Source organism: Centropristis striata, chromosome 16 (assembly GCF_030273125.1).
Source record: "Centropristis striata isolate RG_2023a ecotype Rhode Island chromosome 16, C.striata_1.0, whole genome shotgun sequence".
Taxonomy (NCBI): Eukaryota; Metazoa; Chordata; class Actinopteri; order Perciformes; family Serranidae; genus Centropristis; species Centropristis striata.
In genome coordinates this window covers 18,450,748-18,474,204 of record NC_081532.1, presented here as the reverse complement: position 1 = coordinate 18,474,204, position 23,457 = coordinate 18,450,748, and the positions used below count along the sequence as shown (strand labels likewise).

Sequence of the window (23,457 nt, the reverse complement as noted above, 5' to 3'; positions counted from 1 at the left end):
ATATGCCTTGATATAAAAAACATTTTTTACAGAACATATAATGCGGTAAACAAAGCTTGTGGTGATTTAGAAATGGTCTCATCATCACATGGTTGGTCCAGCAGAGCTCTGGAATAAAAATGTTATTTCCTTTATCACCTAAAATGGCAAAAAGTGACAGCAAAAAGGCAGTAGAGTGTGGCACTACTTCTCCAAAGATGGTGATGGTGTTGACAATGTATTATGTTTAATATGCTTTGAGAAAGTTATTTGTTTAACAAAACAGCCTTTTGAGTACCTTTGCATGGTCATAATGGTGTCAAGCTGTATTTTTGCTCCATTGAATTTAAGCTCTTGTCCATTGTTGATGTTTGCCAGCGTCATGTTCATGCTCTGCAGGACAAACTGTTTGATTACACCATTTCTAAATTACCAAAGCATCTTTTTCTGTATTATATATTTTTGGCAGACCATTATATGAGTTGGGCTCTAGTTTTGTTGGAAAATGAATGATCATGTAGTAATATTTACAGATATGAAAAGCATAAAGCAAAAAAAGGTCAACCACTTGATGCTATTGAAAAGAAGGCAGAAGAAGTACAAACTTATTAATTTTCACCCTTCTCCATAAGTTATTAATTGATTTTTTAACTATTAACCAGCTTCCTTATGAGAGATGAAAAATATAAATAAATACATCTAGGAGTAAATGTAGAAATAAATAAATACATGTTGAAATGTAAAAATAGATATGGAAATAACTTAATAAATGAATAAAATGTAGGAAAAAATGAAAAGAAAGACAGAAATTCCTAAATAAATGATAAAATACATATATAGAATTTACATTTTTGTGTGCATTTTTTCTATTTATTTCTACATTATTATGTTTTTCTTTAAGAAGGACAAGTAAACTAAAGCTAATTAGAACACCTTGAAGCACAGACTACGTGTTATACAGTTGCACAATTGTTGTCGCATTTCAGACTTTCTGTTCACGAAGGATGGCTGAATGGAAAGTCCTAAAACTGCACCTTGGTGAGCATGTCGCTGCTTAATCACCGGAGCGAAAGGACATGTTGCTCTGCAGACCCTCAGCGTTTGAGTCAGTGGGGAGATGTGCAGGCGGGGGGCTGCGGGAGTTTCCTCCAAAACTTCAACTGTGATTGCTGTGTGATTTCAGTTTCTTTATCATACCATGAAATGGTCTGAAGATCACAGCAGATAACCAGCAGTCCTGCAGTGGAGTTTCCCTTTAACAAATGCACTTCTTGACCATAAAGTCAAGTTTATCATTGACAGCTTTTATTCTTTATGTCAGAGATAAGTCGTACCTCCATGCATAAACTAATTATATTGTGGAAAAATCATTTAAAGGATACACTGCAGGTGAATAGGGTAAATCTTTTAACTTATAGATATCAACATGGAACTTACCCAGTTTGTTATTTACATTAAGGCAATATTTTGTTGCATTACAAGTTTTCTGTAATTGTATGTTTAGACATCCATATGAGGTGTGGACTCAATATGCACACATTTGCAGGACATGCAGTAAATCTGAACATTGCATAAAGCACATGTCAAAGTTATTATTTTATTTTGTTGATATATTAGATTCAAAGTTTTTTTTTCCAGAAGGGAATTGGGATATCTCCTTTTTTCATTTCATAAATCAGAAAATACTGTCAAAAGCCATTAAAAATCTATTTCCCTCCATGTTTTTAGGAACAAAATATTCTATAAATCAGGGTATGAATGATATATAGACAAACCCAAAATGTAAAGACCTTCAGAATATAGTTAGGAGCAAAACTGGTGAGTTTGGTGTCTGTAAGTGGAGTTGAAGTTGAGATTTATGGCTCAGAAAAGGAGAAAAACCTCATTTCGAGAAATCGACCTTTAAAGATTTCATGCATTCTTAATGGAAATGATGATATAAAGACAAAATATTGAATCCTATTCATAGCAACAACAAGATAGAACATCTAAAATGCATAATATTGTGCTGTAGAGGGGGTGATTACATTTACTGTGCTACACGCTGCAACAGACCGCTAACTTTAAGTGAATTTAGGAGAAATCTACAATCGCAAATGGATCAAATATAATAAAAAAGACACAAAAATGTTTGTTTTGGATGTTTTCTTTCCAGTATTCTGAAAGAAGTCATGTAATGGGAGAAAAATCGCCCCAAAACCTATAAATTGACCAGTGCATGAAAAATCTATGTAGTGTTTCGCCTTAAACTAACTGCTCAACAGCTATTTCTTAACACAGTGAATGAGAAGAGCATGAAACTCCCACTGATTCTGCTGCAGTGCCTTTAATAACCCCGTATCAAATCACTCATTCAGTTCCTCTGCATATAAAAAATGGAAGGACTCCAAGTTCTCGATAAGGCCGCGAGACTTTGCGAGAGGCCGCGACCTATCCCTTTAAAAACAAACATGCAGTTGAACGTGATGTTCTGGGGGCCTGAGGGAAACTCCAGGCTTGTTTTACCTCCCATTGTTCCGTCTGTGTGACCAGTTATACAGGGAAGCTCAGGCTTTTTCTCTCAGCACATTTTTACTGTCAAGTTGCCCAACATGAAATGTTGGGCAACATATCATGCAAATAGTTTATTATCATGAACTAGATGTAGGTATTTAACACGAACTGAGAATAGCTTGCATCTGAATATCAGTTTATGAAGCAAGAATGGAAAGATTGTAGAAAGGACAACAAACCACACAGGCCACATTCACACCCACAGCTCATTCTAAATACATTTTATGCATGTAGCCTGCTGATCACAGTTAACTTTGAAGGCAGAGTGAAAACAAGACCTCTGTTTGAACCATAATAAGGCAGATGAATGGAGGAAAGGAATGCGCACAGCAGGATGGAGACCAAGGGAAAACAAAGCAGCCACACACATTTGCACAAAGCTTTGTGTATCAGGACAGAGAATTTAGTATTTCAAGTGTATTAGAAAACTTCCAAACCTTAGTACAAAACAAACAGAACATAAGGGGGCGCTACTTTCTCATTGCACCATAGATCCTTTCAATTGTTGATCAAGGTCCACTTTATGACCTGTCAACTCCTTTATATGAAGTCCATTTTCACCAGTGTTGCTCAAAGATTGCTATACTTGTCCTTAAATTACGGGCTAGGTTTTCCATTGAGTGGATTTCCTCCACAATGTCCAGCCACTGTCCCGGCTGTAAGTGACCACAAGTCATCCAGTTCCTTGTTATGACCTTTTTGCATGCAAGTATTATAATTTGATCGTTAAGTTAGTGCATAGATTTATAGACAAAATATAATTTGATAAAGTTCAATCAAGCTGATATTGCAAAGATGTTTAAAAGTGGATTATTCATGTTGGACATTGACAGGAAACACCAGGCAAATATTTCTGAGTAAATGCAGATATGTGTGTTATCTGAATGGAATGAGTAGGACTGAGTAGTTTTTACAGGAAACCAGTCAGATGAAACCGGCACAACTCAATATCATTACGGTAACTGACACGAAAATCCGAAACAAGACAGTACAGAAACACACTTCTAATATGTGGAACAACTAATTATTGTACTAGCAGCAGTAGAAACAGGGAGGGAGGAACTGCACGTGCAAGAGTAAAAAATGATCCTGGATTTTTGTGTGTGTAATCAGTGTTTTTCTGCGGTGCATACCAGCTGGCTTTTTCTGGGCTTTTAAAAATGTGACCTGAGTCATCTTTATGAATGTTTTGTCATTGTGGTTTTTGGAGAAGAAGGATTTAGTTTAATGCTTTGCCACTGTGTAACTTGCTACAGTCTGTTTCCCATAAGACCTGTTTTTTTTTTTTAAATGACTGTTTAACAATTCCGTACATTTTTAGGGGAGAAACTACAGGTGAATATGGTCAAATTATTAAATATCTCTTCGAAACTTCCCCAGTTGATGACTTATATTAAGACAATTTTTTTATGACATGTTTTTGAAAATGTTATGTTTATTCAGAATATTTTTTATGCCAAGTAGTTTTTCCACATACAAGGAATTTGCTTTTATTGGTGCATAAGAACAAACAGAGCACTAAAAATAGAAATAGAAATTAAGGCAAGTACTGAGAGTCAAAAACAGCAGCATAAATAGAAAATAAGAACAATAAAACAAAGTCAACATACAAAAATATAAACAGTAGAAACAATATGTACAAATATGATGCTGTTTAAGTGAGGAAGGAACTGTGCTAACATAAGACAGGAATAGGCAATATGGCATTATGCTGTGCATTTAATATAGGCACAAATAGACAAAGTGTGATAAAATAAATGCCTAAAAGTTTATTTTTCTGCTTGTTTTCATGTCATGCAAGCAAAATGGCCCAAAATCATGAGATTAAGATGTTTTTTTGTCACTTTACTGGAATAGGGTACACAGAAGGAACAGAGTTGAATGAAAATCATCCAAATCCCACCTCAGTGTTTCTCTCCGTAGTAACCGTAAAATTAATGAAAACACTGATCAGACAAGTGAAAACATGACAAAGGAGTGCCAGCGGTAAAATAACATTAACATAATGGGCTGTTATACACAGGCGGTGTTTCTTTAAAGCAGAAACAACTAAGCTCTGCAGTCATGTCACTCCATCCAGCTCACAGTGTAGTAGAGGCAGATATAGTTTTTTTTCTTACTATGTGAAACAAAAACAAAAAGAGTTTTTATCAGTTGGAAAGAGAAAGAAAAAATCAAACCTAAAGTTACCATGTGATTCAACAAATGTATGTGATAATAATAATAATAATATGTAGAATGTGTAATAATAAGAATAAAGGGTTATTAAAAGAACAAATATGTTTTCTAGATGTATGATTTATGATAGGGGATAGATACATTTTTAAATTAAGTCTGCTCGCTGAATATTTATCACTTCACTATTACTTCTTCAGAATATGCTCAACTATTACTATGCTCAGAGTAATTATTACATAAATGTGTGACTGTGTGTCACCTGCACGTGCTGTGGGAATCTCTGGGCATTCTGGACATGAGCTGACATGTACAACACACAATGACTCATCATGAATCATGAATACAGTAAGGTGAAGGGTCAAAGTGAACAGTGACTCATCAAATCACATTGTGAACTCGTGACTGTGCCGAGATCAAAAGAATGACAGAGACACACAAAAAGCCCCATGTACACCTGTTCCTCTACCTGCTTCTCTTTTACTCCACTTCCTGCTTCCTGTGCACTGACTTCTTACCTGCAGACTTTCTGCTGTATTTCCTGAAAGGGTTTTTGCAGTCAAGGGGTGTTTGCTGTTGTTTCAGTTCACTCCCACAGAATTGTTATTTCTAATATGAAGCCCAACTTCACTTTATTTATAAAGCACCTAGTGCAGCAAAACTGAAACAATGCAGACAAAAAAGGAATGGAAAAAAATATATATATAATAATAAATACAGTTTTGCAAGACTAAAAAGTGCAACAATAAGGCAAGGCAAGTTTATTTATATAACACATTTCAGCATCAAGGCAATTCAAACAGCTTTACACAAGACATCTAAAACGTCACAATAAAGGTTAAAAATAAAACAAATTTAAAATTTACATTTAAATTTAAATCACAACAACACCTCAAAAATCAAAGAGAGAGATAAAATAATAATAATGATAATAAAAAACAGCGAAAACAGAAGCTAAAATATAATACAAGTTATATAGAAATAAGGTAGTAATGAAGTGTGGTTTTGGTAAGGATATGTAAATCGGTAATTCATTCATATTTTTATTTGACAGACTATAACTAGTATATTTATACAAATTTAGGAAGCTAAATGGACCTGCACTTATATAGCACTTTTCTAGTTGCTTTGCGACACTACAGACTGCTACAAAAATGGTTAATAATCAATTAATAACTTATAAGAAAGGGTGGGAATTAACAAGTTTTTACTTTTTTATCAAGTTTTAAAAGTTAATTTTTCACTCCTTTGTTTCAAACGTAAACCAAGGAATAAAGTATCAAGGTATCAACCTTTCTTTTGCTTTGTGCTTTCCATTTCTGTAAATATTACTTGTTTGTATGATGTTTTTCTTTTTTTATATGTTTGAAAATACATTTCCAAACAAAAAAAATAGATACATTTCAATAATTAACAATAAACAAATAATTTAAACCAATCAAAAAGTCAATCAAACAACAAAAAACAGGAATGAAAAAAATGTGGAAAAAAATAAATCCAGTAATAAAACCTAAAGAGGCAATAGCATTACTCCAAATTAAAAACTAAAGTCAGATTATAAAGCCAGATCTTATTTTCCTTTTTAAAACACAAAGAGAGTTTCCCATTCTAATATGAAGAAGCAGTGAGTTCCAGAGTTCAGGGACATAAAAACAGAAAACACTCTTACCGGTAGGCTACATAAGGAACTGATAAAATAAAACCTGACCTTTGTGATCCTGCTGGAATATATAATGAATGAAAATCTCTTATGAAGGGAGAAACAAGGCCATTTCAAGCTTTACAGACGAGTAAAACAATTAATATAAAAATAATTGTAAAAGATAAAGGTAGATCTGTGGAGTAATGTGGTTCATTACCTTATTTTAGTTCACACTCTAGAATAAACTTTTTAAAATAAGAATAAATTACCAAATAACGTCATCAAATGTCAAATGCAGTGCAGTTAAAAGTACAAAGTATAAAGTGCGTCAATGAAAATACACAAGAAAAGTGCAGATACCTTACAGTTATACTTGAATACAGTACTTGAGTAAATGTACTGGATTACATTCCACCACTGCTGAATATATAGTGAAAGCTCTGAATATTTCTCCCACAGCTGCTTATAATCTGACATAAAAACATACAGTAAGACTACATTTACCATTTTATATCATGTTATAACATACAGTATTATAAAAGTTAAAGATGCTGGGATAAAGGTTGAAACAAAGTTGGTCCGGATTCACAAAAGTCTTCCAAACGTGGTAAGAAAATACATAATACTCAGATAAAGAAAATTAATTTGAAAATAATTATTAAGTTGCTTTGACATACATGATCTGCATTCCACTGATCAACAACAAACACCTAATAGTTTATTAAATAACAAATATAGCTATTTTCTACTTTGTGCAAAAAAATGTTGAGTTCTAACTATACAGCTGGGCTCAGATCAGACTACTTTGCTGACAGTAATGTTGTTAACTCATTTGTTGATGTTCCTGGATTTTGCTGAGTCTGCTTTAACACGCTGTGGTGGTTTATGCAGTCAGCAGTGCAGACTTCCCCTTTTGCTAAAGCTGATTGTTTTTCATTCCTTCTATCTTACAACACTTTGCTGAAAGACTGACATTGTGCAAGTTGTGATGATCCTGCATGGAGTCACAGGTCCAGTTTCCTGTTATTTAGTGCCATACAGATGCTCTTAACTGTTTTACACTGGGGACACCTGTATGTCTGTGTCCTCCAATAATTTGACTTAGCCCATATTTTACACTGCTATACTGCATACTCAGTTATGTGCATTTCAGAACACACACACACACACACACACACACGCACGCACTCACGTGCACACACTCATATCGGATTAAAATAACATACAATTTGTTTGATTAGAATGTGATATTTAAAGCTTTTTGGCTACAGAAATGAAAATATTATTAGTTGGTTTAAGAAGCCTTCTTATAAAATCAGTAAATAAATAAATGAAATACACCAGGTTGTTTCATGTCTAAAAGAAAGAATTAGTCAGTGGAGACAGTTTGTTTTCTCTGCCAGCAGAGGGAGTCAGAGGGTTGCTGTTAGTCAGTCCAGCTTTTTTCCCCCAGAACTTTCAGGCATCTCTCGAGGTCTTCATTTGTAGATGGCGTTCACTAAATTGTAATGTAAAAGTAACAGTTGTCAGCTGCTATGATTAGATTATTTAAACATTTAGGCCTTCTTATTAATTCTCGCTCATTCAAGCAACACCAACTCCATCTGCTGACAAATAATGTTATATATGGTTGTGGTGACTTATTTTGTAAATATAATCACGGTCCTTCAGGATTGTGGCTTTGAGACACGCTTGCCCCTTTGGTACAAAAAATAAAAGTCCAAGTTAGTTTTGCTGTATTTATTTCACAATAAACAAAGGAAAAACATGATCACGATAAGCTTTTCCAGCACAATATAAAACCAAAAAGGCTGTCACTGATCGGTCAAAAAACTGTACCGCTTCCCGTCTACCTGTTCACCTGTGGCTCCTCTCCCAAATACACACACAGGTGTGCTCATCAAGTCAACTATGGCCTCCCCAGTATGTCAGAAGCAAAATGTTTTACAAAAATAAAAACATAAAACAAACAAGTATCTCAAATATCCAAGCCAAATTCATCTTGCATATTAAACGATGCATCAAACACAATATCAAACGAAAAAAAACTCTAACAATGGTTGAAGCTAATAAACAGACCTTGGTTGGATTTGTTTTGTTTAACTACTGTGTCCAAATTCTACAATCAACTTAACCAAATCTTCCAGTTATGTCGGGGTCATAGGTCAGGGTCTGCCTGAAAGCACTGTGTGGTTTGACAAACCAATAAAGCAGTTTCAAGCTACAATTGTGGTTGTTGGGAATCTGTACCACTAGATGGCGACAGATGACTTTACTGAAACACAACAGAGAGCAAACTCCAAAGATTTATCGTCTAACTCTCATCATGATAATAAAGTCTGAGCATGGAGCACAGGCTGGATGAACTGACAGAGTTAATGGATGATTTATGCTTCATTATTTCCCACTTAAGAACAATGGAAATCTGACACTAAATTAAGAGGGCATTGTTTTATGGGCCTGACACACACACACACACACACACACACACACACACACAGACACACACACACACACACACACACACACACACACACACACACACACACACACACACACAGATGCAATGTAAACACATGCATAGTTCCCATCAGTCCTAGTTGAGATGTAAACTCCATGTAAACAGACAGACAGCTCAGCTGTATAATACTGCAGTACTTAAAGGCTTGTGAGTGAGAAGCACCGATCAATAGAGTCATTTTCAGCAGTCTGGAGGATTATCCACCTCACTGCTCACCGATACCATGCAAACTAAAGACACACACACACACACACACACACACACACACACACACAGCCTCCTCAGACTGTGGATCCATATTTTACAGCACATTGACTGTTTTTAAACTCTTTTTAAAACGGCCTCCTCTTTCCTGTCCTTCCTTACACCAGCCTGATATTTTTTGTAGAAATTGGGGTTTTATTATTTTGTTTTTGTATTAATTTGCTTCTATGTCTTAATTGTCATTACACAGTAATTTGATCATTTCATATGTCATGTGAGACACTGACCCATTAAAGTCAGTTAATGATAAAATAAGTCATGTGAAGTAAATAACAATATTCACTTTTAGGTCAAAATATATGAAAAATTAGATAAGAGATGAAAAAAAATCACAAATACTTTCTCATTGTTTTGACCATAGTCAGACCAATATGGGATTATTGAGACCGGTACTGATACAGATTTTAGAGTGGTCAGCTTTTGATATAAGAAACACATATATGTGCACTATTTAATCATACTGTTGATATATTTTCACAGAAAATGACAAGACTATAATATTATATATAATGCAAGAAGTCAATGACCCCTCCAAGGGGGCAGTATCTTAAAAAATATCTTATATAAACCTCTTTAAATACACTTTACAGACAAACTGACAATTAAAATATCCACTTGTATTCACATATTCTGTCAATGTCTAATATTGTTTAAACCTATTTAAAGTAAATTATTTTATATGCAAAAATATGTTCATTTATGAGCTGATACACTGAACAACCACATGTATGTTAATACGTCCCTTTTAAATAGTGTATGTTGATTTGCAGAAAAGCATGTCAACAAAGACAAGAAATATACATCCAATGGGCCATATGGCCCCTGTTAAGATTTCCCCCAGGTAGGAGCCTACTTTGTGTCAAAGTTTGGGAGCTCTAACACACACACACAAAAAAAAAACCAAGTTATAGCTAAAAACTATATATTTTATGTAATTTATGTGACCCTTGTTTTTGCTGTTTATCTCTGATTCCTCTTCTGTCACAATATTTTGAGAATCAACCTACTAATAGGCTCTAACACAAAAAATGACTTATAGCTGCCGAAAAGAGTGTTACAACTGTACTCAGCCTCCCCCTTTTTTTGTTTTTTTTAGTTATCCCTAAAATGTACTAATTTTTCTCTCTTTTCATATGGGTGTCCGTACAATATGTGTGGTGAAATTAAGTTGCCCGGGGCTACAAAATCAGAGGCCTCACTGGTGTGTGTGCTGTTTCAGTGAGTCAGGTCAATAAAGGCTGAACCTGGGTCAAGGTTTCCTCTCTGTGGGAGGCATTAGCAGCTGACAATTACAGTGAAAAACAAGTACACTAAAGATCCACGAAGCTTGATGCTTAATTAGTTTTTATTGTTGGACTCTCCACCCATTATCATTTCTATTCCCCAGACGGCCCTCGTAAAGCCAGCAGCCCGACCCTCAAGCTCGTTCTCACGCTCATTCTCCTTGATTGATTTCCAGGGAGCGACGCCGGCTGGCCTGAGCCCACTGGCCGAGCTATAGAGCGCCTGGCCCGGGCAGAGGGGCCGGCCAAGCCCGGGGGGGAGAGGATGGATGGAGGGATGGTTGGTTGGTTGGATGGGTGGATAGATGAATCTCCCTCCGATCTCTTATCAGCCAGAGCAGCTTCTAGTGGGAGGACGGGTGTGAATAGTCCCAACACACACAAATACGCACCATCGAGATCGCGCAAGAGCACGCGCAAACACACACACGCAGAGGGAAATCTGTGCCCGAGGTATTCCCACCACCAGAACCAACAAAGACACAGATAATGAGGCACTTGAGCAGGACAGAGACGGTCATCAGTAGCTTATAAAGATATGATCTGTATCTAAGTCCCCACGGGAGCTGTTTCTAATTACACAGTGACTCCAACACACAAATCTGATCAGGTTGTCTTACAGATGTCAGGGGGACCAGCTCTTAGAAATAAGAAGCAGAAGCGCAATAACGTGGGAACAACAGGAATGTTATTACACACCACATCAAGCAAAATAGCTGATAAAACCACTGCTAAATTACAGTAATAAAAGAGCAATTCCAATGATTAGAGCAACTCAATAATTATAATTACTGTAAGAAATAATAATCCAATATTTTGATGTAACAATAATGTAAATTTTGCTGTTTAGGCTACCCCTAAGGTAAGATGAGAACACTCTTATTTCATTATAGAAAATAGAGAAATTAAAAAGGCATGTGACAGAAGATGAATCAGAGAAAACAATGACAATGGTCACATAAAAATATACATGAAATATAGTTCATAGTTTGTATTATGTATCCACTCAGCCACCAACTGTATATTCCAGGATATATAAGTCCACAACAAAACAAAAAACAATTGAAAACTTAAGCATATTAACATTCATGTTCAGACATATTAGGCCTATGACTCTGAGGGTACTGGTCTTAAACAAAAAAATCTTTCAAGTGTGTTAAGCAGTGGTGGAATGTAACAAGTACATTCACTCAAATACTGTACTTAACTTGAGTATTTCCATTTTATGTAACTTAAAACTTCTTACTCCACCACATTTAGACAACAACTTTAGACTTTATGACAATCTGAGTGGGGCCATTCTGTATAGTGAGTACTTTTGATACTTTTTGATACTTTAAGTATATTTTGATGCTGATACTTTTTTTTTTTTCTTAAGTAAGCTTTCAATGCAGGACTTTTACTTGTAGTGCAGTAATTTCGCAGTGTGGTTTTAGTACTTTTCCGCCTCTGTTTTATACGCAAACACTGTTTAAAAAACTGTTGTGTGTGAGAGAAAGAGAGACTGGTGGATAAAAACAAACGCACACACCTCGCTCTCTCTCTCTCGTGCTCTCATCACACCTGCGCGCGCCTCTCTCTCTCTCTCTCTCTCTCTCTCTCTCTCGCTCTCTCTTTCTCTCTCTCTCTCGCTCTCTCTTTCTCTCTCTCTCTCTCTCTTTCTCTCTCTCTCTCTCTCTCGCTCTCTCGCCGGCACTTCAAAGCTTTACATGAAAGTGGGCTCTAGTCAGGAGTTGTTGTTTCTTTCCGCCTGGTGGCATCATCGTCACCATCACCATGCCTCGAGGATTCTTGGTGAAGAGGAACCGGCGATGTTCGGCGTCATACCGGCCACGAAACAGCAGTAACCCGGTGACAGTTTACGGTGACAGGGACAGCAGCGCCGAGGGGACACAACCGGAGGCTGTGAAGGACAGCGAGGTGTTGAATGTGTCCCCGTTTGACGGACTGCTCCCGGTGTCCCGTGAGGACTCCGCCGGTGTCAGAGAGGCTTGGAGCCCGCACGTGGAGTCCGCGCTGGAGGCGGAGGCGGACCGTCGCGCGCAGTTACCGGAGACCGAGGAGCAGGTGAGCGAAGTGGACGTTTTGACTCCCGACAGTGATTTCTCCTGCTTCTTTCCGCCTCCTCCTCCTTTGCCCCCACGCGACTTGACGCTAACAGAGTCTTGCAGCCCGGTTAAACCGGTCGGCACGAGACTCCTGGAGCACCACGAGGAAGGAGATAAGCAGCTGTTGTTCCCCGGCAAGTGCCTGACATCACCCCCCGTGGCGGAGTTACCGGCGCTGCCGTACCTCGTGAGCTCCACGCCGACCTCGGTGTCCGCCTCTATCGAGAGGCTCCTTGCGAGCAGCAGCCGCCACGCGACACCGTACGGACACGGCGGCGACAAATACGAGCCCAGCATGGGCCACGTGCACCTGTTCCCTCCGCTGACACACCTGATGAACCAGGAGCAGCATCACTCCGCGAGGAAACGCTCGTTCCTGGAGCACGAGCAGCGTTTAAACGGCAGCAAACACAACAAACAGCCCGCGAGCAGCAACCCGCCGAAAAAACCCAAAGTGAACCGAAAGCTGAACTTCGAGGATGAGGTCACGACCTCTCCGGTTCTGGGTCTGCGGATCAAAAAGGAGAGTCCCGAGCTGCGGAGGGAGCGCGAGAAGTCGTCCGGTAACCAGCCGCTGGGAGAGTTCATCTGCCAGCTCTGCAAGGAGGAGTACCCAGACCCCTTCTCCCTCGCGCAGCACAAGTGCTCCCGCATAGTGCGCGTGGAGTACCGGTGCCCCGAGTGCGACAAAGTCTTCAGCTGTCCCGCCAACCTGGCGTCCCACCGCCGCTGGCACAAACCGCGTCCAGTGAACAACCAGCTGGGAGACACTCAGACGGGCAAGAGCCAGCCGCTCAAAGAGGCGCGGGGGCTCCTTCAGCACGAGAGGCAGCCGGTGATGGAGATGGAGGGAAAGGAAAACGAGCTGCTGCGCGTGAACTCTAATCAGCACCACGGGGCGCTGGACAGCTCCCGAGTCAGACGCGAGTCGTCCCTGCTGCTGCTCCACGCGCGGACCCGGGACAGCGCTGACAGCGACAGCCTCGCGCCTCCTCACTATGACTCCCCGCTCCACTACCGGAGCCCGGTAACGGAGAGCTGTCTGGACCTGCAGCAGCAGGTGCGAGCGGCGGACAGTCCGCCCTCAAGCCTCCTTCTGCTGAACGGAAACCCGGACGAGCAGCAGCAGCGCCCGTCGCTCCCGCACCCTCCGTTACCGTTCGTCCAGTCCCTACCGGAGGAGGAGGTGTACGAGTGTCGGTACTGTGGGAAGAAATTCCGCAGACAGGCGTACCTGAAGAAACACCTGGCTGCCCACGAGATGACAACGCGAGCTTCTCCGCCTCCATCATCTTACGGGCGCGAGGCCAGTGGCGGCGGCCAGAGCCAGGTGTTTCTGTGTCACCTGTGCGGCGCGCGCTTCCCGTCGGTTGAAATCAGGGACAAGCACCGTCTGTGGCACGCCATGAGGGACGAACTACTGGCGGGAACTTTGGGAGGTGGAGGAGGACTCAGACCGGACGTGTTCCACGCGCAGGGAGCAGACGAGAGCGGCACCGGGGAGAACGAGCAGCAGCAGCAGCAGATCTTCACCTGCAAGCACTGTCCGTCCACTTTCTTCAGCTCGCCGGGGCTCGCGAGGCACATCAACAAATCTCACCCAACCGAGCACCGGCAGCAGGTGATGCTGCTGCAGATGACCGTGAGACCGTAACACAGACACTCAAACAAACAAACAAACTGGCTGTTTGTTGTTTTGATTAACTTTGAAGTTTATTTCAGTGATGGTTCTGTTGTAAATTGGGAATTTGGGTTTGTTTTTCACTGTGTGTTACAGTCACTGTGCCTTTTGTTTAAAGGTCAGTAAGCATCTTGACTTTTTTCACAAAGGTCCATCTGAGGATTATACAGAATAACAGAATGATGTACTGAAACTATCAATGGTCACGAAGTCAAAAGCAAGTATTAACAAACTTTTTTTGTGACAGTAAAAGAACTGTCCATGGTACTGAAACTAAATGAACAACCTACAGAAAGAGCTAAAATAGTGTTATGATAGGAATTTTAAATGGGAAGTAAATTAAAATAACCCACAGTAAAACATTTTTTGTTACAGTAACACAATCATAAGTGAGACATTGTTTCTATATTTCTATTCTCATATATATAGAGAATATTTTTCCTTATAAGTTCTGGCTGCCATCTCCTCATATTTCAGGCTACAATCTCTAAATTATTTAACATTTTATCTCAGCAATTCAACTTTAAGACTAAGAGAACGGGACGGACAGAAAGGGCATTTTAATTATGACTTATTATAACAAAGAGGTTGGTAATTTTACACTAGAAGCAAAGATTGGCACATGCCTCTCTACATGTAGCAGACATTTAAACTCATGGTCAACATACTTCTGTGGCAAAGTAATCGGATTATCTTGTAGCTCAGGAGGAGCTGAGTGTGTTACATTACTACTGACCTGTAATCCCATTTAGAAAGGGACCTTTCTTACCCCCCTCCCCCCAAGAACTGGAGACAGAATCAATGTCCTAACTCTATTTCATGTACAGTGAAAAATAAAAAATAATCAGATAGACCATAATATGCCTTTTATATAGTAAATGTGCCAGTTAGCTTCTCTATAGCTAAAAAATATTTTCATACAGAAATGGAACATTTAATGTTAGTACAGCTCGTTACAAAATAAAAGTCTTTCGTCTTTATTGATTATATATAACTGTTGAAATATTTGCCTTCATGATGCTCAAATGTAATTGTGGTTCTATGAAGCCTATACAGTACTATTTTGATATGTTTGAATGTGAAATTTATTCTAAATTATTGTCAATAAATGTTAAGACAGGATGTTCAATGAAGAGTCCTGCCATGTTTATACACACACACACATACACACACATATGAATGGATGCAGCAGTCAAGTGGTACGAATCATTTATTGTCAAATTCCATCATCGCACATTCACGCTCTCTGTGTCCAAAAGAGACATTAGTAGTACACGTTTACATACAGGTCTGACAGTAACATAGTTTGAGGAGTGTATATGTGTGTGTGCGTATGTGTGTGTGTGTGTTGGGATACAGCTGTTACATGATCAACACATGCAGGTAGTAGTGAACTGGTGTCATGCAGTATGTACAGTCAGTAGTTACAAACATCAGCTTTGTCTGCAAACTAACATCTGGACAGCAGCTGGACCCGTATCCATCACAGCCCTCATTGTTCAGAGCATCCGTCGACACAGGCACAGAAGTCGAAAAAATATCCAGAAAGTCCTCGGGGGAAGTAAATATGAATTATTTTTATGAATGCTGAAAGGCTTTTGGTAACTTAGGTTTTCTATATGTTTTGGTTGCTGCTAATCAGTATTCCAAAGAGTGAGCAGTAGAATCTGTAAAACAAATCTGAAATGCCCCATCTTTTTTTTATTAAGGATGTAGTCTGAACAGGTTAAGGTTGTGTTTACAGGAAGCTAATGAGCTGCAGTCGACATAGAGCATGTACAGATCCGTCCCAGAGTGCAACAGGGCTACTGGACCACAACCAATCAATGGTGCTTCAACCTCAGCCATAATAATAATAATAACAACTGTAACAGCAAATAATTTAAAGGGACAACTCAAATCTCAGCGGACTTCACACATAAAGTAACACAATTTGACCTAATTTTACAACGATTTCAACCCCAATGGAGGGGTAAAAAAAACAAAAAAAAAACAATCCCTTTCCTCTCTACAGAGAATCTATGGCTAAAATAAAGATAAAACAGTAACAGAAAATACAGTTGTGAACACTCCAAAGGCAAAATCTTTGACTCAGATCTACATTTTAAAATACAGATCAGATTTCTTTCTTACCATAGAAAAAACATTTATAATGAAGACAAATCATGTAAAATAAATGCTCAGGGTGAACCACAGCTGTGACATTTATAAAGAAAAAACATGAAGTGCATGTAAGCCAATTTGAAACCTTGTCAGTTGTAGAGCTTAGCAGAAATGAGGAGGTTAAATACATGAATGGTAGTGTTATATTTTCTTGATTACACGCGTATCCCCTCATCCAGAGCTGGAACAGGGGATGAGTCTTACTATAATAGCTATAAGAAAAGAATTCATATCCAAGTCTTTTTAAGTTGACATCTCGTTCCTCTCCGCCCCTCTTTGGCCTTGGTTCTACAGCATCTTTTCCTTTATACACTTTGTTTTTCCTCCTTTTATCACCGCGAAATTGGTGAAATTAATTACCAACAGTCCACAACTAGACTCATTCAGCAATAAGTCAAACAATGAAAAATGTGGAAACAGACGACCTGAAACTCCCCTATTGTTCAGATGTGGTACCAAGGTTACACATCAACAGTACAGAAGAGTACTTGAGCTAAAGTTAAATTAACTTTAAATCCACAGAGAATCAAGTGCAAACCGGTTATGACAAGGAAGAAAAAAAAATTGAAGCATAAAATGTTGTAGTGTCAACCCATTAAAAGTTTGGCTTTGGCAGCTTTTCTCACGTAACTAACAGTATTTACACAACAGGCCTCCTCACACTGTACACATCCTTACAGATATTATATATCTACTATATATATATATTTATACTCATACATATATAGATATACAGAATATATATATATAAAGGAACAAAAAGAAAAGCTGTGGTTCCATTGCATCAGATGACAAAGTGACACTAAAAATACAGCAACATTCTTGTTCGGGTCAAAAACAGTAACTTTAAAAAATAAAAAAATGAACATTTATGCAATGAACTTCAGTGCTTGTCCACATTTTACAGCATGAGCACAAAACATGTATTTAACAAGTGCTTCCTCTTTGATAATTTCCTAGAAAGCGCTTTTTCTCTCCTTTAGGAAAGACAAATAATCCCTCCATCATTACACTGATTATTACACTGATTGTAACACTGGTTCTCTCATTGCTTCAGCTCTCAGTCCCATATATTCAAAGAGGGGATTTTTTTTCTGGATTTAAACTAAGATTATTTTTGGCATGCCGCATCTGTGACATAAGCTTTATTCTTAGCAAATGAAAGAGTTTCTATTTACATTTTTATGAGGGCTGAATAGAAACTGACCCTGTCTGTATCTTTATAGGCCGAGAACAAAAATATATTTTATCTTTCTTCCTCCATGCAACACTGCAGGTGCAATCATTCTCAATTCATTCTTTTTTATATATCAAAACTTGTGACTCTGTCTGTACACACACATACACAGACTGGCTATAGTACAAATATACAGATTCGCCCTCGAAACCTCTTTGTTCTGCAGTTTGATCTCCAAAAAGAACAATGTCGAATATGTGGCACATTTAAGCTCTTTGCAGCTCCGGTTACACTGGAGTTTGTGCATTTTTTCTATATCATGGCACAGATTATTATAGACTAATACTGCACTGCTCAGGCTGCAGCGCTTTCTACTGTGGCAAACATCAGCATGCTGCAGCAACACTGGTGCAACTGAGCCGAGGATATATTCAGCAGCTGTAGGCAATTTCAAAATAAAGTTACAGTGTAAAAAGTCTGCAGAATACTATCAAGTGTGTTTTTTCAAGAATACAAGTGTGCGATGAAGTCAAATTCTACTGACCTGTTTTTCTAACGATTTTAATATGTGTTATGTTTAATTTCTTGGACTTTTAAGCACAATTAGAGACCCAATCTTTCATGGACGAAGTGTCTCAAGAATTTGGACTTGGCTGTGTAATCTAGACAGCTTAAGTCTTATTGGCCGATCCGGAGGAGCGCCGCAGCTTCATCGACATGCGGCTTTTGCTAGTCCGAGGAGACATGGGGGACGCCGAATCGCTCCCGGCCTCCCCAAGTGCCGGACTTTCTCCCCGAAGAATCTCGAGGCAGGAGCCTGAGGAGGAGGAGGAGGAGGAGGAGGAGATGGAGGATGGATTGATGGGGGAGGGAGGGATAAAAGAGAGGAGGGAGGAGGCAAATAAGAGAGTGAAAAGGAAGAAGGGACAATAAAAAAATTACATCACCCCCCCATGATGTTCTACTGAGCCGGACTGTAAAAGTCCTACAGCCACACAGACAGACAGACAGACAGACAGACAGACAGACAGACAGACAGACAGACAGACAGACAGACAGAGGACAAGAGATAGACAGACTAGAAACAAAACAAGCTCCAATTGTGTTCTATACAGGGTTTATTTTAAATCCACCTGACCCGCTTACATCCTGATTTTCAGTTTGAAGAACTTTTATTGCCTCTGAGACGTTATGTGCAACTGAAATCTACACTTAAAAAACCTGTCAAGCATAGTTTTCATTTATATTTATATTTAGCAAGTTTGGATTTCTATCTGCACTTTGAATATCAGCTAATTTGACTCTTTGGTGTCTGTTCAGCAATTTAGTGGAAAAGAAGCTCCATGTGGATTTAAGTTACTGTGCACCCTGTAGTGGTGATGATCACTGACTAACAGAGGGAGACTATTACTTTTTAAATAGTGTTAAATAATCAGGATGAAATGTTTTGTGATAATGTTATTCTGCATCACATATTGTTTTTAAGGCCACACATGTCTGACTGTTTTTATGAGCTACAAGTTAGTCAAGAGCTGCTCACTTTGACAAGAAACTGTCAAAATGACACCATTTAATTGATCTGAGTATAATGGTGCATTTATCCTGCTCTGACAGTTTCTCCTAAATACGAATATATATTACGTACATTTCTTTTTAATTTGTTTATTTTTTTTCATTCTATTTTTTTATTTTATTGTATTTCTATTATTATCACTTTATTTCTCATTTAAAAATGGCTTTATTGATAACTAAGTAGTCACCAATACAGTGGAATTGGATATGTTTACTGCACTGAATTTTCTGATTGACATTGATTGTATTTATTTATGTTACCTTCTTGCCATTCATCTACTTATTTTGTTGGGGAGTGGCTAACGTTCTATGTGTTCCGTATTTTTTATGTTTATTCACGAAAACAATAAACAAAGTTTTGAAAAAAAAAACTTTTGCTAAAAAATAAACGGTTAACACTTACCAGATGGTGTAAAAACATTAAAATCTGCGCTCCTCATCGCAACTGGGGAGCTACGAATGAGACCAGCAGTCATGTGACAAAAATTAGGTGAAACAGCCCCCACTTTTCTAACATTGGTAACACTTGGAAAATGATAAACAAGAATGTTAAAACATGTATAAAGTGTTTTTTGTTTTTATTTTTATTAAATATAATAATATTTAGCAGAATATTGCTATTATTTTAATTTTAATTTATTATATATTATAACTGTGTTATACTGCACAAAAGACATGTTTGAGTTCTTTCTATTCTAGCCATAATTGTGCTGTTTCAATAGAGGTGCAGGACTTAAATATTGCAGTGAAAATCAAAAACGCAAAGAGTAAAAGGTAAAAAAAATGCTGTGGAACTGCTTAAGGTTTAGAGAGTTAAGTGTGATATTTAATTTGGAGTAATTTCCACATGAGCTACTGGGAAGCTAGACGAGAAAACTACACTAGACAAAGAAAAATCTCTGGGTCTAAAGTTAAAGAACATAAGGTAAAAGACCTAAAGTGATTTTCTATCTATAAAGCATACCATTCACAGCTAGCATGAAGGACCTTCTGGGTCAGACCCTTCCCCTTCACCCTGAGCAGGTTAAAGCTGTCTACTGGCTTAGGGACCATCATATACATTACACTATGCTCCTCTAGAGCCGAGGAGGAGGAGGAGGAGGAGGAGGAGGAGGAGGAGGAGGAGGGTCAAGACAGGACAGGAAGAGGAGGGGAGAGGAGGTCCAGTAACAGAAAGAAGAGAAAAGATGGAAGCAAGGAGGATACAGGAAATAATAAGACAGAGATCAAATATAGGACAAAGGAAGAAAATTTTATCCACAGGAGTGAGAGAGGACGAAGGAGCAGTTTAGAAGAGTAAAGGAGGGATGGTCAGAGAAAAGAAAAAATAAGGAAAACATGAATAAAGAAAAGAATAAGAGGTTACCACATATAAAAAGAAAAAACACTCACAGAATGAAAATACATAAACACAACCACACATAGATCAAGTATACTTATATGATGATACAGTTAATATTTTAATTTGTGTATACTTCATTGTGCTCATCCCCACCACTATTCCAAATGCAACATTACAAACGGAAGAAGAAATAAAAATGTAATGTTAGTTTAAAGTTACACATAGGTAGGTGTGTGTGTGTGTGTGTGTGTGTGTGTGTGTGTGTGGTGCTACATCATATCAGGAAAAGAGGAGCATACAAAAGGTTAGAGAGAAGTTTCACCAGGTCAGTGTGACATCGCAGGTTAACAGAACAAACAGGAAAATTACTGAGTGAGTGAACAGACAGCAGAGCAGAAATGTCACACTGTTGTTATATAAAGGACATGTCACTTTCATCAGGCCACTCAGTGTAGTTTGGTATGGAAAAGATTTGTTTCACACATAGTGTTCAATAAGCTGTAGGGGTTCCTGAAAGGCACTCCAGCTGAATCTCATCATGTTTCCAGATTTCAAAAAAAGGTCTGTGCGCTGCAGACAGACAGGGTTAGCTACAATCTATCTCTATAAACACATATGAATGCAAAATGTGAAGGCAGTGGGACAAGATTTTTGTATTAAAAGTTTCTGCTTAAAGGGATAGTTCGGATTTTTTGATCGGAGGGTACATCAATACTTTTTCTCAACCGAAGAGCTTCCATGTTCTTACCCATAAGCGCACTAATATGCTTTACGCGCTATCACAGATGAGCTTGATAGAAACGGCAAAATTCGACAAAACTTTAGATGGCGCATAGAAGTTTTTATTTGCTTGAGGTGGTTTTTGTCTTTTTTGAAAAACAGTTACTGTGCTAAACGAGAGATGGAAACGCTTTTTCCAAATAAGTTCAGAAGTAGCGAAAATGTAACTCACATGACTAATCAGCTGTTTCTGAGCTGATATGAAAGAACAATAATAAGTTGCCCAACTGAATCCAATTCCAGAAGACTTCTCTCCATTTTCACTTGTGGGTGGCCAAAGATTTCTGATGAGCAACCTTTTTTTTATTGTTTTTCTCTCCTCTTTCTCGCCCAATCTCCTCTTCTTCTGTTTACTGACAGATTAGCCTGCAGCGACACATTACACTGCCATCTTCTACGTTTATGCAGCTTTGTTTATTCGCTCTAAACCAGTTGATGGAAACGTTACTAATACACATTTTCTATAATGCGAGCTATACCTTTAAAGTCCCAGCAGTATTGAGCAGACAGGTCTGAGCAGGGCTTTGGTTGACTGCAGGTAAACAGTCTGTGCAGAGTGCAAAAGATGCATAATGCATTGGCTGAAATGTAATCTCAGAGCGCATCAGCCACTGTCTTACGATGATTTTCATAGCTGATCATTTAAAAAAAATCTGTTGATAGAGATTACCTGAAATGTCGTCTACTCTGTGACTAAAAAACCTACAAAAACTATCCAGGGTTTGTACACTTTAGCAGTGGTCAAATTCAAGCATTTTTCAGGGATTTTCAAGGTCAATTTTCAAGCTTTTCCAGTATTTTACACCTGCTGTAAATTGCATGTTTTAGATGGGTACCTACATACTAAAAGGGGGAGATTTCACCTAACCATACCAACAGCGATGGTATTACACTTTCAGGAGGAACGGTCTTCATTTCAGATAGGCTACTCATTATGTTTTACATTGAACATGTGGTTATCTATAGTCTATAGATGGATATAGTCAGATTGCACCCGTACGAACCCTGAATATTTTTGTAGATTCTATCTGGACTGTAAACGACAGTCTCACACATGAATCATTTGTTCAACAGACTTGATCTTAAAATGTACGTAAGAATAGTTTAAAAACGAACCTACAATGTCAACTAAGTGGGAGAAGGATGGGACTAACATACCAAACGACACCCACAGATGTACTGAAAATGACACTTCCTTTTAAATAGTATGCAACTATATAAACACATGCAGACCTGCTTAAACTGTGGTAAAACACAGAGGAGAAAACAGACAGAACAACTGAGAAAACACTGTGTGGCGGAGGAATCAGAGGAGAGAAAGGTTAGGCTGGAATGTCAGTAGGAAGAGCCAATCAGAACGGGGCGAGTCAATCATGTGACCAGGCTTACCTTTTAGCTATAGGCAAGTGAGACAATACGATCTAAAGGAGGGGGGGAACAAAAGAAAAGAAAAAAAAGAGAAGAAAAATAGATAAAAAATAACATGAAAAAAAGGAAAATAAAAAAAAATATATAGAAAAATAAATAAAATAATATAGAAAATAATAAATAAACAAAATCGGTGAAATAAAAAAAAAAAACAGAAAGAGAGAAGAATGTTTGATCATTGTGTTGTTAAGGGAGGGGAACCTGCAAGTTAATATGAGGAGAGGGAGATGTTTGATTTCAGAACACAGGATTATTATGTTGTTCAGATTTTGTCAAAACCACATTCTGAATTCTCAACTTTGGACAAAATAGAACTAGCATTCATCAGCATCAGCATTTGAAAAGCCCTAATATTTCATTATATGACTGACATTTTGATCCTGTGTTCTGAAATGACGCTTGGGGCTGAACAACACACTGACAACCCAATAAAGAGCAACATACTATATCTGACAATATTCTAAATTAACATTTGGGAGGAAAATATTAGCGTTATCCCAGGTTGTGTTAAATGTTATTCAGCCTCAAAGCAGGTTGATTATTATGGTACAATTATTAATATTTTTTGGATTCAATAGCCGGTGAGATGAAGAGCAGCTGGCCAAGAAAAACAACAGTGATCAATTATACACATATTGAGACAAACACTCACAGTCCCGCCTCTGTTTGACCACTAATAAACAAAGCAAACCATCATGTCACTGTATCACTACAAGACAATGTGTGGCATCGCTGCAGAATTAAGTTATTGTGAAAAACTGGCCCGTTAAATAATTAGATTATGTGTGA

The 23,457-nt window shown here is 38.3% G+C and overlaps 2 protein-coding genes across 6 annotated transcripts in view; one reads left to right on the top strand and one right to left on the bottom strand.

Annotated features, from left to right (window-relative positions):
* The first annotated feature begins 12,178 nt into the window (after positions 1-12,178).
* On the top strand, positions 12,179-15,368 carry LOC131988717 (insulinoma-associated protein 2). Its single transcript, XM_059353940.1, has one exon. It carries the CDS (start codon positions 12,194-12,196, stop codon positions 14,177-14,179), a length of 1,986 nt encoding a protein of 661 aa, XP_059209923.1. The 5' UTR covers positions 12,179-12,193; the 3' UTR covers positions 14,180-15,368.
* A 30-nt stretch (positions 15,369-15,398) lies between these two features.
* The window catches only part of ralgapa1 (Ral GTPase activating protein catalytic subunit alpha 1), an 87,332-nt gene continuing 79,273 nt past the window's right edge, over positions 15,399-23,457 (bottom strand). For 4 of the 5 annotated variants that reach the window (XM_059353938.1, XM_059353934.1, XM_059353935.1 and 1 more), the window contains one exon: positions 15,399-18,363. In XM_059353938.1, coding sequence (XP_059209921.1) covers positions 18,218-18,363 — 146 coding nt within the window. In that variant the 3' untranslated portion in view covers positions 15,399-18,217. Of the gene's footprint in view, positions 18,364-22,629; positions 22,662-23,457 lie in introns of all 5 variants that reach the window. The other variant, XM_059353937.1, reaches the window with a different exon arrangement.

Excerpts from the sequence above, each read along its gene's own strand:
- LOC131988717 (XM_059353940.1), top strand. The coding sequence starts at position 12,194 with ATGCCTCGAGGATTCTTGGTGAAGAGGAACCGGCGATGTTCGGCGTCA.